Source organism: Canis lupus, chromosome 6 (assembly GCF_048164855.1).
Source record: "Canis lupus baileyi chromosome 6, mCanLup2.hap1, whole genome shotgun sequence".
In the NCBI taxonomy this organism is placed as follows: domain Eukaryota; kingdom Metazoa; phylum Chordata; class Mammalia; order Carnivora; family Canidae; genus Canis; species Canis lupus.
The window spans coordinates 46930554-46944083 of NC_132843.1; the positions used below are offsets into that span (position 1 = coordinate 46930554).

The following is a 13530-nucleotide window of genomic DNA, read 5'->3' on the forward strand; positions in this document are numbered from 1 at the left end:
GCATCCAACTCTTGGTTTCAGCTCAGGTCATGATCTCAGGGTGGAGGGATCCAGCCCCATGTCAGGCTCCTTGCTCAGCAGGGAGTCTGCTTGGGGATTTTCTCTCCATCCCCCCACTCAAGCGTGCACACTTGCTCTCTTAAGTAAATGAATAAATCTTAAAAAAAGAGATACCTGACCTTCTTACTTATTTTATCTTACAAAAAACACATGAAACTATGAAATCCCTTCATATTACATTACCGACTTACACCTTAAAGTCAGATGGTTCTCCTACAATGCCCTCTGTTAAATCTATGTCTAGAGAATAATAAAGAGAAGATATGCTCTCCCCTCTGTATTATAAGAACAATCTAAGTTGAGAAAGCATAAATACTTAAGAACATTAGATTTTGACATGTCTCTTGAGTGCCACGGTGGCCATGAATTCTATTTATTCCATATCAATTTCCATTCTGATTTTGAACCCAACACCTTTAAGATACAGCATGTCAGTTGATTACTTAAGCCATATTACCTTTGCTTCATTATCTCATGTAGTCTTCCATGTTGGACACACTGTTCCTCCAATTCATCATTTCTTCTCTGTAACTTTTCCAGTTTGTCATATGTATACTTTTTCTCTTGACTGAGCTGAGCTATTTCAGATCTAGAGAGGTAAAAACACAGAAATGATGGATGTTAAAGTATTTATTACAGAGCATGTTTTTACTGTATAACCTTGGCATTCTCTTAAGTCTCATGCTTAAAAATGATGGTGTAAATATTTTATGTAAAACAGAATATTTCAGAAATTGCAAAATATCTAGTGGAGGAATATATGCATTGCAGGCACTCAAGTGGGAGACAGAGAAAGGAATAATGATTTACTCTGAAAGAGATGGCTTCTTCCAGGAACAACACAAAAATGATAATGATTCATATTCATACCCAATATTTATTGAGTGCCTATTATAGGCCAGCCACCATGCTGCTACAGAAGCAACCCCAGGCCTAATCTCTAGGATGGAGCATTGCTTCTTTTAATTAACATAGCTAATATAATGGCACATGATTAAAATCATATAGTTCCAAAAAGCATAATAATGAAAAATGACATTCCCCTACCCCACCACCTCCCCCGGCCCCATCTCCAGCTTGTCAATATAATTACTAGTATTTCAATGTGTAGTTAAAGCAATAGCCACATTTATATCATGTGATTATCTCAATATTGGTCTTTGCTGGCTAAGTACTTGATTATGATCACATATGCACTGGTATACATTTATTGTCCCCAGATGAGTGGGATTTAGTGTAGATTGACAGAATGTGAAGCCACCCTTTTCAGTGGGAGATTCCTAATACCAGTGTGTACAATTCTTTCCTCTGTGGCTCTTTTGCTTCTCAAGAGCAGAATCCTCCGGCTCCCTGCTTGTTCTGTCTGACCCTTGCCAGCAGTGGTCTAGGAGCCGGTCGGAGATAGAGAGGTAGGGATCTCACCTTTCAGAATGCAGACGTCAATATTAATTTCTCTATGCTGCCTTCAGTGCCTCTATTTTAAGCAGAGCCTGCTGGTTTGTTTAATGTCTTCAGAGAGGAAGCCCCCAGTTTGCTGGGTGGAGGAGGATAGTCATGGCTGGGTAGGGTGGGGAGTAGAACTGTTGATTTTGGTTTCAGTCCTATGCTCCACTTCTGCCTTCCGAATTTTTCTGGTATCCCGAGAGCAGATCAGTTTCTTTCATTCGCAAGTGGCTCCTCTGGAGACACATAAGATTTGCCTTCCTCCATTTTGCCACATCAGGTTCTATTTATCCAATCTTCTTTCTGCCTTCACACATCTCATTTGGGATCACAGAGGGCTCCTTAGGTAATGATTCACGTCTCTCAGGAAATATGCTACCTCTTCAGTATCTTGGAGGATTATCTCAAGTCTCAAAATTTAAAGATCAGAAAGATACCTATCTGAGAAAAACCATATCCCTGTCCTTGTTTTTGGTTCAACATGGTCCCTGTGCCCCCCGCCCCCCCACCATGCCCCACTGCCTCACAGGTACTGAAAGTTTAAAGCTCTTGCATACAGTTAACGACCGGTTGTTTCTTAAAGTTTAAGTAAGACATTTGAAGCAGAATGATGTCTCTCCAATGAAAGGATTCTTCCATTAGGTGAGAGAGCCTTTTCTTCTTGGTCAAGAAGAGATGTGGATTTGCTTAGAATTCATCCCAAGGACCAAGTGGCCTCATTGTATGAAGCAATTTCCCACTTTCCATTCACCTCATTCCTCATTTTGTTTCATTTTGGTTCCAGGTTCATCTCAAAGGAAGCTTGCTCTGATCAATACTTTGCAGTTCTCAATATGTCAGCACATTTTTTAAAACTACCCCCAGCTTTTATGCATGTATTAGCTTATAATTTATTCCTCTGAACTGTGGCTCGATGCCTATCTTTCTTATTAGATTATACATGAGAGCAGGGATTATCTCTTTTTCAAGCTCAGATCAAGCACTTAATCTACGTTTGCTTCTCTTAATAAGAATTTACCTATATTTGAAATAGTCCAAATCAGTTAATAATGATTTATGCTTCTCCTTTCAAAATCACATACAATATCTGGTAATTTAAGGGAGTTATAAGAAATTGTTAAGTTAGTGTTCTTCCAAGATTAGTATCTCCTGCCACAACATGTACTATGTACTAAAATAAACTCCAAAAAGACAACAGATATCCTTAACCTGGATTAGGAAAACATGCAGAGGAATATTTATCTGTTCTCAGTTATTTCCCCAGGAAAAAAAAAAAAAGTCACTTTTTAAAAGAACAATCACAAACGAAACATAGATTTTACAATATAAAAATACAAAACCTTTACATACAAAAAAATCATAATGTTCACAGTAGCAATTCTTTCTAGAAGCAGCCTTGCTCTGCAACCCAATATATGGAAACTGAATCTAGAAATGTGTCAACAGAAGATTGGTTACATTACTTATACAAAGGAACATCAAGAGGCTATACTGACAGTGAGAGCTATCTGTTGGTGGCACTATTTATTAACTGAGAAATATGATTTATTGACCTAAAAATATGATATACTGGTAAGAAAGGAAAATATTGAAAAATCAGCATCTATAAAAGTGATACCATTTTATAATTAAGAATACCTTTCCCCCCCCCTTAAAATATTTTGATGTGTATATTACATTTTAATATTGACTCTTTCTAGGTGTCAAAATTAGGAATTTTTAAAAATTTATTTTCCTTTTCCATGTTTTTTGAGTTTTTACAATGGACATAGATTTAAGACAAAAAATAAAGTCACTTTAGCTGAATCTATTGTGGCCATCATGTCATAATACATATACACCTCACCATCAGGCTCTACATCTTAAACCTAGATGGTGATGTATGTCAATTATTTCTCAATAAACCTGAACAAAAAAAAACTGAAAGTCATTTTGATTTTGAAAACAATTCATGAAAACCAAAAGGAACTGGGAATAAAAATTTCAAAATTAAAACAAGAACTGGGAACACATAAAAAATGAGACAAACGAGTATTAGAAGCCTCATTTAATAAAGTGCTATTCCACTCTCCAGCAAAATTCCAATTAAAAACAAATATGGGGAATATGAAAAATATTCACAGAGGTCAATAAAGATTTATAAAATACTCAATTTCTACTATTATTTTAAAAATGCATAACAAAGCCAGATTCCAGTTAAATATTTAGTGCATGCCTAGTCTCTTCCAGATAGCTGAATGCATCCTTTTTATATGATCACAATTAATTCTTCAAGGTACGTGTTTATTTCCTTTTCTCTTTGAGATAAGTAGGAGGTCACCTAAATGGTGATTAGCCCGGCCCAGATACAAACACTGGCCTGTCCAACTCTAAAGGGGTTGTCCCACCCACTGTACAATACTGCCTCTCACTTTTTCTTTTTTAAACCTCGCCTGTTTGTGTTACATATTGATACGGGTACATGTATACTGAGAATTTAACGTAGCACCTGATCAAAGTCATCCACCTCAACAGCCTTAAAAAGGGTCCAAATTATTGCAACAAAAAAAGAGACAAGTTCAGGGTCTCTGGACCAGCGATCCCCTGTTAGGCATCTTGCCTAAGGGAATCAGCAAAAAAAATTCAGAGTTATGGACAAAATTATTATTGTATTCTTCATAACAGTTAAAAACTGGAAACATCTTAAATGTCTAATGAAGTATCATGCATATGAATGATTCAATTAAAAGTTTCCAGAGTAGTGATGTAGACAAATGTTCACCAGATGACAGTAAGTGAAAAGCAGGATACAAACTGTATATACAGAACTCACTCACCAGGTGAATGCATGTGCCCATACATTCACACACAAACTTACTGAAAGGAGATACTTCACAGCTGAACAATATACTTCACTGGATGGTAATGTCAAAAGAAAATTTTTTCTTAATTTTTCTTTATAGTTATAGCCAAATGTCCTATATTGAGGATTTCTTGCATGACCATAAAAAGGTAAATGTTATTTTGTAAAGTGCACATTACTATCAGGTATTTTACTGCTATATTTTTTTCTGCTTTGCATATTTTGGGGTTTCTCCCCTCCCTTTGTTTATAATGGTAATTTGCCTTACAATTTGCAATGTTTGATAAAAATTTGGCAAATACATATGGACATCATCATTTGTCTGTCTAGGGCCCATGATATATTGAAAGAACTAGTAGTTTGCAAAGTTCAGAGAGTAAACTTCCAGCACAAGTTTCTGTGTTGATTCAAGATTACATGTGGCATGATTATCCCAATGTCATATAAAAGAATAATTGACTCTAATCCATTTTTATAGAAAATTTAGGTAATTCCTGGCTTCACAGAAGCATGAACTTTTCCCTGCATTTTTATATACCAGTTATATTGTATAGTGGCACTTGCATGAAGTATAATATTTTACTACTACAATTACGATTACAATGAAAATTGCTTTTTAAGGGAAAACCTGACCCCTTAATTTTTTATTCTTTTAGATTCTCACTTAACTTTTGGTGACAATTAGCAGAAGGCCAGTATGAGTCTCTCCTTGCAGAACATAATTTGTGCAGCATCCCAACCTAACATCATCTAAATATGCGGGGGGAAAAAATAGTTCAACCGGGTGTGTGTTCTTTACTTCAATTAAACTCACACAGTTGGATACTGAGTGTTGCCAAAACAGTAATATAATTTATACATTATAGTCCACACAGTAAAACTACACTAAAAGTCATTTAACAATATTTATAACACCATAAAATACAGTGTTAAAATATATGAACTGCAATATGTACCAAAATTATAAAATTTGTTTCTCATCATCAGTGATTAAAACCAGGATCATTGCTCTAGCCTCAATACCCACAACCCTGGTGACAGATTAGAATTCAAATCTTAATGATCAATTTACAATTAACAAGATAGAAGTGAAACAAATTAAACCAACCATTATATATAACGAGACCCAATGGACTCCCATTGTTCCTCTTAATTACAAAACGCAAATCACAAATACACAATGGGCAGTGTTAGACATCAATCCATAAGCCTAGCAACCCAGAAAGTGACAATGACGGGAAAGAAAGAAGAGAAGCAAAACCACCATGTAGACCGGGGTTCTGTGCTCGCTGCTAGCCTGTCTCTCCAACATGCAAGTGCCCAGGGGCTGCAACGGAGAACAGGCTGGATCTTCACCCTGCAGCTGGCAGAGGCTCATGCCTCCCAGCGCCCAACACTTCTCAGCTCTTCCCAGGCCACGGTCAGAGCACTACAAACTGCACTCTGAACATTTTACTGCTGATTCATCCAAGCGCCTGCAGAGAGGGAACACTTCCCTCACTCTGATAAACAGAAATCACAGTTGCCCCAGAAATATTTTAAAAGCTCCACTTTTAAAAACAACCCTATAGCTGTAATAAGCTCCCAGGGTTCTGGAGAATAAAGACGAAAGGGTAGCTAAAGTTTATGGGAGCATCAACTAAAATTAGCCAGAGTGTCTGCCTGGTGCCAATTAAAAACAAAATGGAACTAATTCTCTTCGTCTCATGGTCAGAAACAAGCTATATAAAATGCACAGAATCGGCAGTTCATTTTTAGTCTGAAAATGGGATGTGCCATTCACAAACCCGAGAGTTAAAGACACCACCCAAGCGGTGTGGAATGCGCGGTGCACAAAGTAGCGTGCTAATCACTGCGGAGGGCTTCCAGACAATGGGAGGACAAGGCGCTGCCACAAGACGACCTACGTTACTTGGGGAAAAAACATGTAAATGGACACACACGGAGGACCCATTTCTAAACACTTCCACAGAGCAGCCTAACACGAGGCTGGGGTAACGAGTTAGAGCCTACGGAATGGTGAGCCCAGACTGTCAGCTTTCCTAGGGACTGCATGGGCTCTGGTTAAAGGGCTGGATCTGTGAGTAAAAAAAAATAAAGCTTATTATAAATGGTGTGACTCCATTTGGTTAATATGGGATTATAAATAACATGGAACTCTTAGAGAAATGTCACGTTTAAGAAAAAGGGAGTCAAAAAATTGGTTTCAATTGTTGATCAATACAGAATAAATATACCTACTTTAAAAAAAATATTACTGTAGTACTCTGAGGAAAAGCAGGTTCAAAATTACCATGTGATTTAATTATTTTGGAGACTGAAGTTCCACAATGACAACACTTTAGAAAGCTCCAAAAACTCCAAGATTTTCCTTACCTCAAAATGCAGGAAAAATCATTTATCCAAAGTTTAGTATAGGATATACAGAGCTCCTGGAGAGTATCTATAGGGCTTCCTAAGTTTATAATCTTTATTTAAAAAGAAATACTCTGATCCCTTCAAGTTATATAGGTGAATTCAAAGCAAAAGGTAATGTCAAAATCAAATGATAAATGTTGTATGCATTTTGAAAATGTCATAGTCTTCATGGAGGGAGCCAGAAAGAAAAGAGACTCAGTGGACAAGAAATTAAGAGTAAAAAACAATCTTTATCATATGTACCACTTTCTTGTGAGACACACAAAATGAATATTTAAAAAACTTTGGGAGCTCTTAAAAGTTTTAACAAATATAAGTAACGGTTTCTTGAATGTTTACGATCGCCAGGACTTAGTTTTGGATAAACATGTAAAATTACAGTAGATGCCTATTTGAATTCTTCAGATTTACAAAACCAGCCATCAGAGCAGGACTTGAAACACAATCAGATCCACATTTTCCTGATCCTACTTTGCCTTTAAAAAAGGTTTTCCTTGTGGTATAGAGTTTATGTCTGTCAGAATGGCACTCAGACCCTCCCTGGCAAAGACAGTAATGGCTAGATCAAAGTCAAATCCAAACTGCTCTAGTCAAGACCTTAAAACAGTGCTATCACCTATGGTTACACTTTTGTGTGTCAAGCACCATGCTAGGTGATTTATATACGCATGTATGTGTATGTGTGGATCCATGTATCTCTCTATATTTCTAATTCCCACAACAATCTTGCAACATAGTTTTAGAAATGTTTTAGGGGCACCTGGGTGGCTCAGTCACTTAAGCATCTGACTCTTGGTTTCAGCTCAGGTCATGATCTCAGGGTCAAGCTCCACACTGAGTGTGGAGCCTATTTGAGATTCTCTCTCTCTTCTCCCTCTGCCCCTCCTGACCCCCTTCATGTTCTCAATCAGTCAATCAATCAATAATTTAAAAAATATATATTTTGTAGATGGAGAAGCTTAAGTTTAGAGATATTAGGCAATGTACCCAAGGTCACGCAGCCAAGTGATAGTCAAACCTAGTTCTTCCTGAATTCTGAAATGGTTTTTACTGCACCTTGCCTGTCATCAACAAAGGAATAGGTTGGGACCAGAATCAGGGCAAGATATGAGGGTGTAAAACCATACCTGTTTCATTCATTTAGTCAGTGAATATGTACTGAGTGCCATGTGTGTGTCAGACATAGAGGAACACACTCAACACAGTAGTGGTCAGACACCGGAGGGATCCAAAGCAAGAGGAGGTGGAGAAGGCCTGAGGTTCAGTCTGTACAGGGTAAATGAATAGATTTAGATCAGCAAAAAGAGGGCCTGGGGCACAGGGCACAGGTTGACCCAGGCTCACAGGCTCCCCTCCCATGACAAGCATGCCTACTTCTCCAGGGGAATTTAAACAAGAATTTTTCTTTCCCAAACTTCTTCATTATCACTACTTTGGCCTCGATTTTCTTTGGTAGTAGATATAAAATATTATACTTATTACAAGAAAGATTATAGGCCTTGGAACTAGAAATATCTATGATAGACTCTAGCTCTCCCACTTTCCAGCTATTTAAATACTCTGAGTATTGGCTCCCTCACATGTAAAAGAAGATAATAATTCCTGTCTCAAGTTGTAAGAATTAAATAACATATACCAAGCATAGTACACGTCCTTCTCTTTATATGCTGCGATCTCCAGAATTACATCTTCTTAGAGAGCAAGGTAATTAATAATTGATCACAAAGAATCTTAAGATAGTACAATCCTTTAAGTCCCAGACCGATATAACTTTTTCTTAAATTATATGATAGTCTTTTTTTGTTTATTTCTAACAAATCCTTTACTTTGGAGTTTATGTGAGGCAAATTAAATATTTCTAATTAGCAATAGCTACTATTGATATAAGGGTCTCTTCCATGAAAAAATCATTTGGGTTTCCCTGTCAAACTTCCTGAAAATATCTGGGATTTTGGCACCCTGAGCTTGTTCTCTACCCAAACAAGATATTTAATTAGTAATTGCTGGGGATCTCTGGGTGGCTCAGTGGTTTAGCGCCTGCCTTCAGCCCAGGGCGTGATCCTGGAGTCCCGGGATCAAGTCCCACGATCAAGTCCCACGTTGGGCTCCCTGCATGGAGCCTGCTTCTGTCTCTGCCTGTGTCTCTGCCTCTCTCTCTCTGTTTCTCTCATGAATAGATAAATAAAATCTTTAAAAAATAATAATTAGTAATTGCTAAGGAAGTGCACATGTCAGAGCATATTCTGGTGCTTTTTAGGAGGCTCTGTCTTCCTATGAGCAGAACGAACTGGATTCATAAGCATTCTGGTTTCCTACATGATTCAGGGATGGGGATTCCATCAGCTAAACCACCTCATTGATGCAGGAACCCAAGATAGGGCTCAGGTTGATCAGATTTGCTCTGATTCTCTTGGAAATTCTGAATGAGATACCTAAGTCAGAAATTTGTTGAGCTCTATCACTTGCTCTGTGTAGATCTTAGTGAGCTTCAGAAAAAAATAGAAGATATCTACAGGTTATTTTTCCATTAGGTTGTATTTTAATGGGACATCTGATGTCTAGTTAGCTACATGAATGATGCCTTTTATAGTTCAGTTCAAAGTGATTCTATCCAATATCATTCATTTATAAGAGGAAAGCACAGTTTAAGCAGGTCAAGTAAATTTGCCTAAGATTACACACTCTCAGAGCTGAGATGAGAATTCAGACTTCTTGTCATTTAGAGTATAAAATCATCCATCCATGGGAAGTAATATGATTAGAAAATGTGCAGAAAATAATTTATGAAGATCCCAATCAATGTATCTCATAAAAGAACAGTGTATCTACAAAATGAATGATAGCTGTTACTGTAAAACAAGTCAATTTTAGGAGAACAAAAGGATGGTTTGGGTTTATTTATTTTCAAGTATCACCTACTTTCATTTTTATAGATACACATTTCATCTATTATCATTTGACCTAGAAACAGCTTCTGGGTGTTCGTGGAGCACTGTGATAACAGATTAAAATGTTAACTGTACCAACGTAAGACTTTAAAACTGCTTGATTGATTTATCTGAATCCTTTATTAAAATACTTGCCATCTTGAACTTTGTGTTCTGAAGTTTTATAATTATCAATTCTGAACATTAAAAAAAGTCAAATAATAGTACATACACATAATCATGAAAAAACACCTAGGTGTCTGTATGGATAATTAAGAAACTGTCATACAGAGAAAATATTTTCACAGGAAATATGTCAACACATATCTAATTTTGACATTAGCTTCAAATAGTGGAAATACTGTTTTTTAAGAAAAAAATGACAGTATTCACACAAACAGTGCTCTGAAAGTATTGTGTAACATTACCTACCTGCTTTTCTGAGAGATTTGCTCCAGTTTCTTGGCTAATGCACAGCACTCTTCCTTTAACTTTGTCAAAAATGTATTCTGGGAGGTCAGCAATGAATACTGTTCATTTTCTAGAAATAACAATAAACCCCCCACCAATATAAGATATTTATGGTTGTAATTCTGCAGGGCTTCCATATGTAGATTGGTAAAAGTGCTAAGACTGCTACCCATTTCTGGTAAGCCACTTGGTCAATTTCAAGGTCCTAAGTCAAAGGACCACTCACCCGGAAAGACACTGAATCTTGGGAGGCATTAATTTGTCTAATAATTACACACCGAAAACATTTTTGATCACTCTAGCTTGGGGTAATGTTTTAAGGTGTTGATAAACTGTCAGATATCTCAACTGAAGCCATAGATGCCTGTATCTTTTGTAATACGCAAGATATTATATTTTTATTTTAACAATTTTACTATAAACTGTCAAAAATGATCACAATTAGATAATTCATAACTAAAATAACGGAGGAACTCTCTTCTATACTGTAATTCGTACTTTATGTTTCATATTCGCCCACGTATCTCACTGTTCCAACCCCTTGCATATACTTCTTTAATTATGAAGGTAAAATACATGATTTTCCTTCAAATTTGGATTTCATTGTCAACAGTATGAGTTTCACTGAAGATCTGGTCAAAGGAACTGAAGAGAGTGTGATATATTTGTACAAAATAAAAGGAAGTGTCCTTAAGGAGCTCTTAACAGTTAAATATTCTCACGGAGTATTTAGAATCAGAGATTCTGCTCAACACTCCTTGCTTACTAGAATCTTGCGAGCAGGAGGGGTAAACACTAATTTTTCCTAGGATTTCCTCCTCTTATTCTTACTGGACAAACAACTACTGATTCTGGAAAAATGCTAGAGGGAATCATGTGAGTCAATCAATATGACATTTGCCTTTTAGAAGCAAATAAATGATTTAATGAATTTTATCCTACAATTTTTCACCTATAGGATAAGCAATAATTTTTTTTACCATGTCATCAAAAATAGTGCACAGGAGATCATGTAAAAATTATCTTTAAGTGTAAGGTTTAACAAATCCGTTTATTTCTTTCTGATTTTAGCTATTTATTGGCAAAAAGCATATAATCTACAAAGCAAAATAAACCAAGGCACTAAAAATTAAGCAACACTTTTCTGGAAGAGACAGGATCAATTAAACTTTTGTTTTAATAGTACAATCAGCTTGGAGTATGTGGTGTGGAATTATAATGACTGACATGGTCTTGTTTTGACTAACACTGTCTGTGAACACACAACTCAAAAGTGAAAGGAACCACAGAATGCTCCGACTGAACACATCAAACTGCCTGCTTTGAACAAAAGTGCATTTTACTTTCAAATTAAAGGTAAAGAGTTACTGGCCAACTCAGTCTGCAAAATAGCACCGATGTGATGAAAGATGGCAATTTTTAGCCAAGCTGCCAGCTGTGGTCAATGCCTTGTATTAGTGAATTTTCACAGCAGTTTGAGAACTTGAAGAATGCAAAGGATTAAACATCACTCTAGATTGGGCTGGGGGAGGTGGGGAAATCATACAAATGCTAAAAATGTTCGAAGCTGCAAAGATTAAATAAAGGAACATATCAATTTGGAGCCACTGAATTACATCCAGCTGCGACAGTGAATTAAGAACCGATTAATGGCTAAAGCTTTTCTCCAGTTTGGATGCTGAAGCAAACTCATTAGGCTTTTAGAGTAGCTATAATGTGTGTACTGTGGGAACTGTTCAATGCTATTCAGGAGACTCTAACTGTAAGCTCAGAGCATTTCCCGCAGAGCTTCTGATGCTATTTTTTTATATAACATGTGTGCCTGAAAACCCAGCCAAAAACAAGCCCTTTGTTTTTCTACTTTGTTGTGGTCTCTCTCAGCTTTACGTTTCTTGAACACAGGTAAATAAACTCATAATCCAGATGGTGCAACAGATGTGAGAGCAGCACTCTGAAATCAACAGACAGTGGGCAATACTTTCCATTTTCTCTTTTAAACGCTAACTAATATGTAATTCGGAATCTCCGGTGTAGTTAGCATCTGCTCCCTTCGGCCAGCCAAAGGTTACAGGTGTTCCTGATGTCATTTCACAGTAAGGCGTGGGCCTGGCTTGTGAGCCAGTGCCCAGGCTCTAATCTTTCCCTACCACCTACCAGTTTTGTCATGCTGGGTCTCCATTTGCTGTATCTTCTGTGTCAGCTCCTGCTCTCTTTGCTGGGCCTGAAGGGCTTGAGCCTTTGCTTCGTTGCTAAAGCTCTGCTGAATGCTATCTTTTTCCAGTCTACAAAGCAGAGAGGAGACAGACAGAAATGTAATCTACAGATGCATCAAGGCCCACCATTTCCCCTACAGACCACAGAGAGCTGATACATTGTAAATTGTGAAGCAGAAGAAGACAACAATCATTGCCAGACTCTCCCGCAATCCCTCCCCACCCCCTGCAGGGGAAAAGCCAAAGGACCTTTCATACCGTATTCAATACATGCCATACATTGAAAGGGACTAAAGTATACAACTTTAAAAATCAAAACATCATGACCTCTGAATATTTTGTAACTTTAAAACACATACCCCCTTTTTGGTTAAGACTGTCAACGTTCTGTGCCACCAATTGTTGTTTTAGCTTTTGAATGGTCAGATTTCCTACGGATCTTGTGGTTCCACAAAAGGCATGATTCAATACACCAAAACTTAAATTCTTGAAACTAAGCTTTGTAGACCACTCTGCTTTTCCTCTCCAACTTAAAATGGAATCTCAGATAGAATGTAGGAGATCCTATCTAGAAGCAAATAAATGCTTCTGCCACGTGCATGTTTTCAGTATACATCTTCACACATTAGGCCACATAATGGGAATATAAATATGAATATGAAAATGAATAACTTCCCCCAGCATTTCATAATAAGACCCCTTTTGGGTCACTTGAGAGAATTTCCAAGATGAGAATATGCCACAGTCCAAGACAATATCCCACCCCTGGGTGATGGGATATTGACTCCTTGAGATGGGTCATCCCACCAGGTCAATATCCCATCACAGTGGTTCCTAAAGAAAGAAACTGTCTAAACAATTAGAAGCTGAAGAATGTACAGGATCACATTGCTGGCAGCAGTGTAGATACTGACACCACACACACACACACATTAGGTTTGTTCCTCATACTCTAAATATGGGTAAGTGAAATGAGGGTTTCCTTTAATTAACTGACTTAGTTATTTCTAACTCCTTATCTCCTTGTGGGCATTTCTCATCCGTGCTGTTTTAGTTTACTAATTGAGATATTTACTGCCTTGCCTTTGCCAAACTAAAAATAAACAATTCCATAAAGCTATCACTAGTAGTCTACATACCGCTGTGGAGCTTCGAT

The 13530-nt window shown here is 37.3% G+C and overlaps 1 protein-coding gene across 17 annotated transcripts in view; it reads right to left on the bottom strand.

Moving 5' to 3' along the window:
* SDCCAG8 (SHH signaling and ciliogenesis regulator SDCCAG8) overlaps nucleotides 1-13530 on the bottom strand; it is a 235448-nt gene that overhangs the window by 72274 nt on the left and 149644 nt on the right. For 13 of the 17 annotated variants that reach the window (XR_012032860.1, XR_012032861.1, XM_072830371.1 and 10 more), the window contains 3 exons: nucleotides 12316-12443; nucleotides 10123-10231; nucleotides 518-649 (listed from right to left, as the gene is read on the bottom strand). Coding sequence is in view for 13 of the 17 variants with exons in the window: in XM_072830371.1 (XP_072686472.1) it covers nucleotides 518-649; nucleotides 10123-10231; nucleotides 12316-12443 (369 nt within the window). In the remaining 4 variants the exon portion in view is untranslated. Of the gene's footprint in view, nucleotides 1-517; nucleotides 650-7890; nucleotides 8030-10122; nucleotides 10232-12315; nucleotides 12444-13530 lie in introns of those variants that run through there. The other 4 variants (XR_012032862.1, XM_072830369.1, XM_072830368.1 and 1 more) reach the window with 4 other exon arrangements.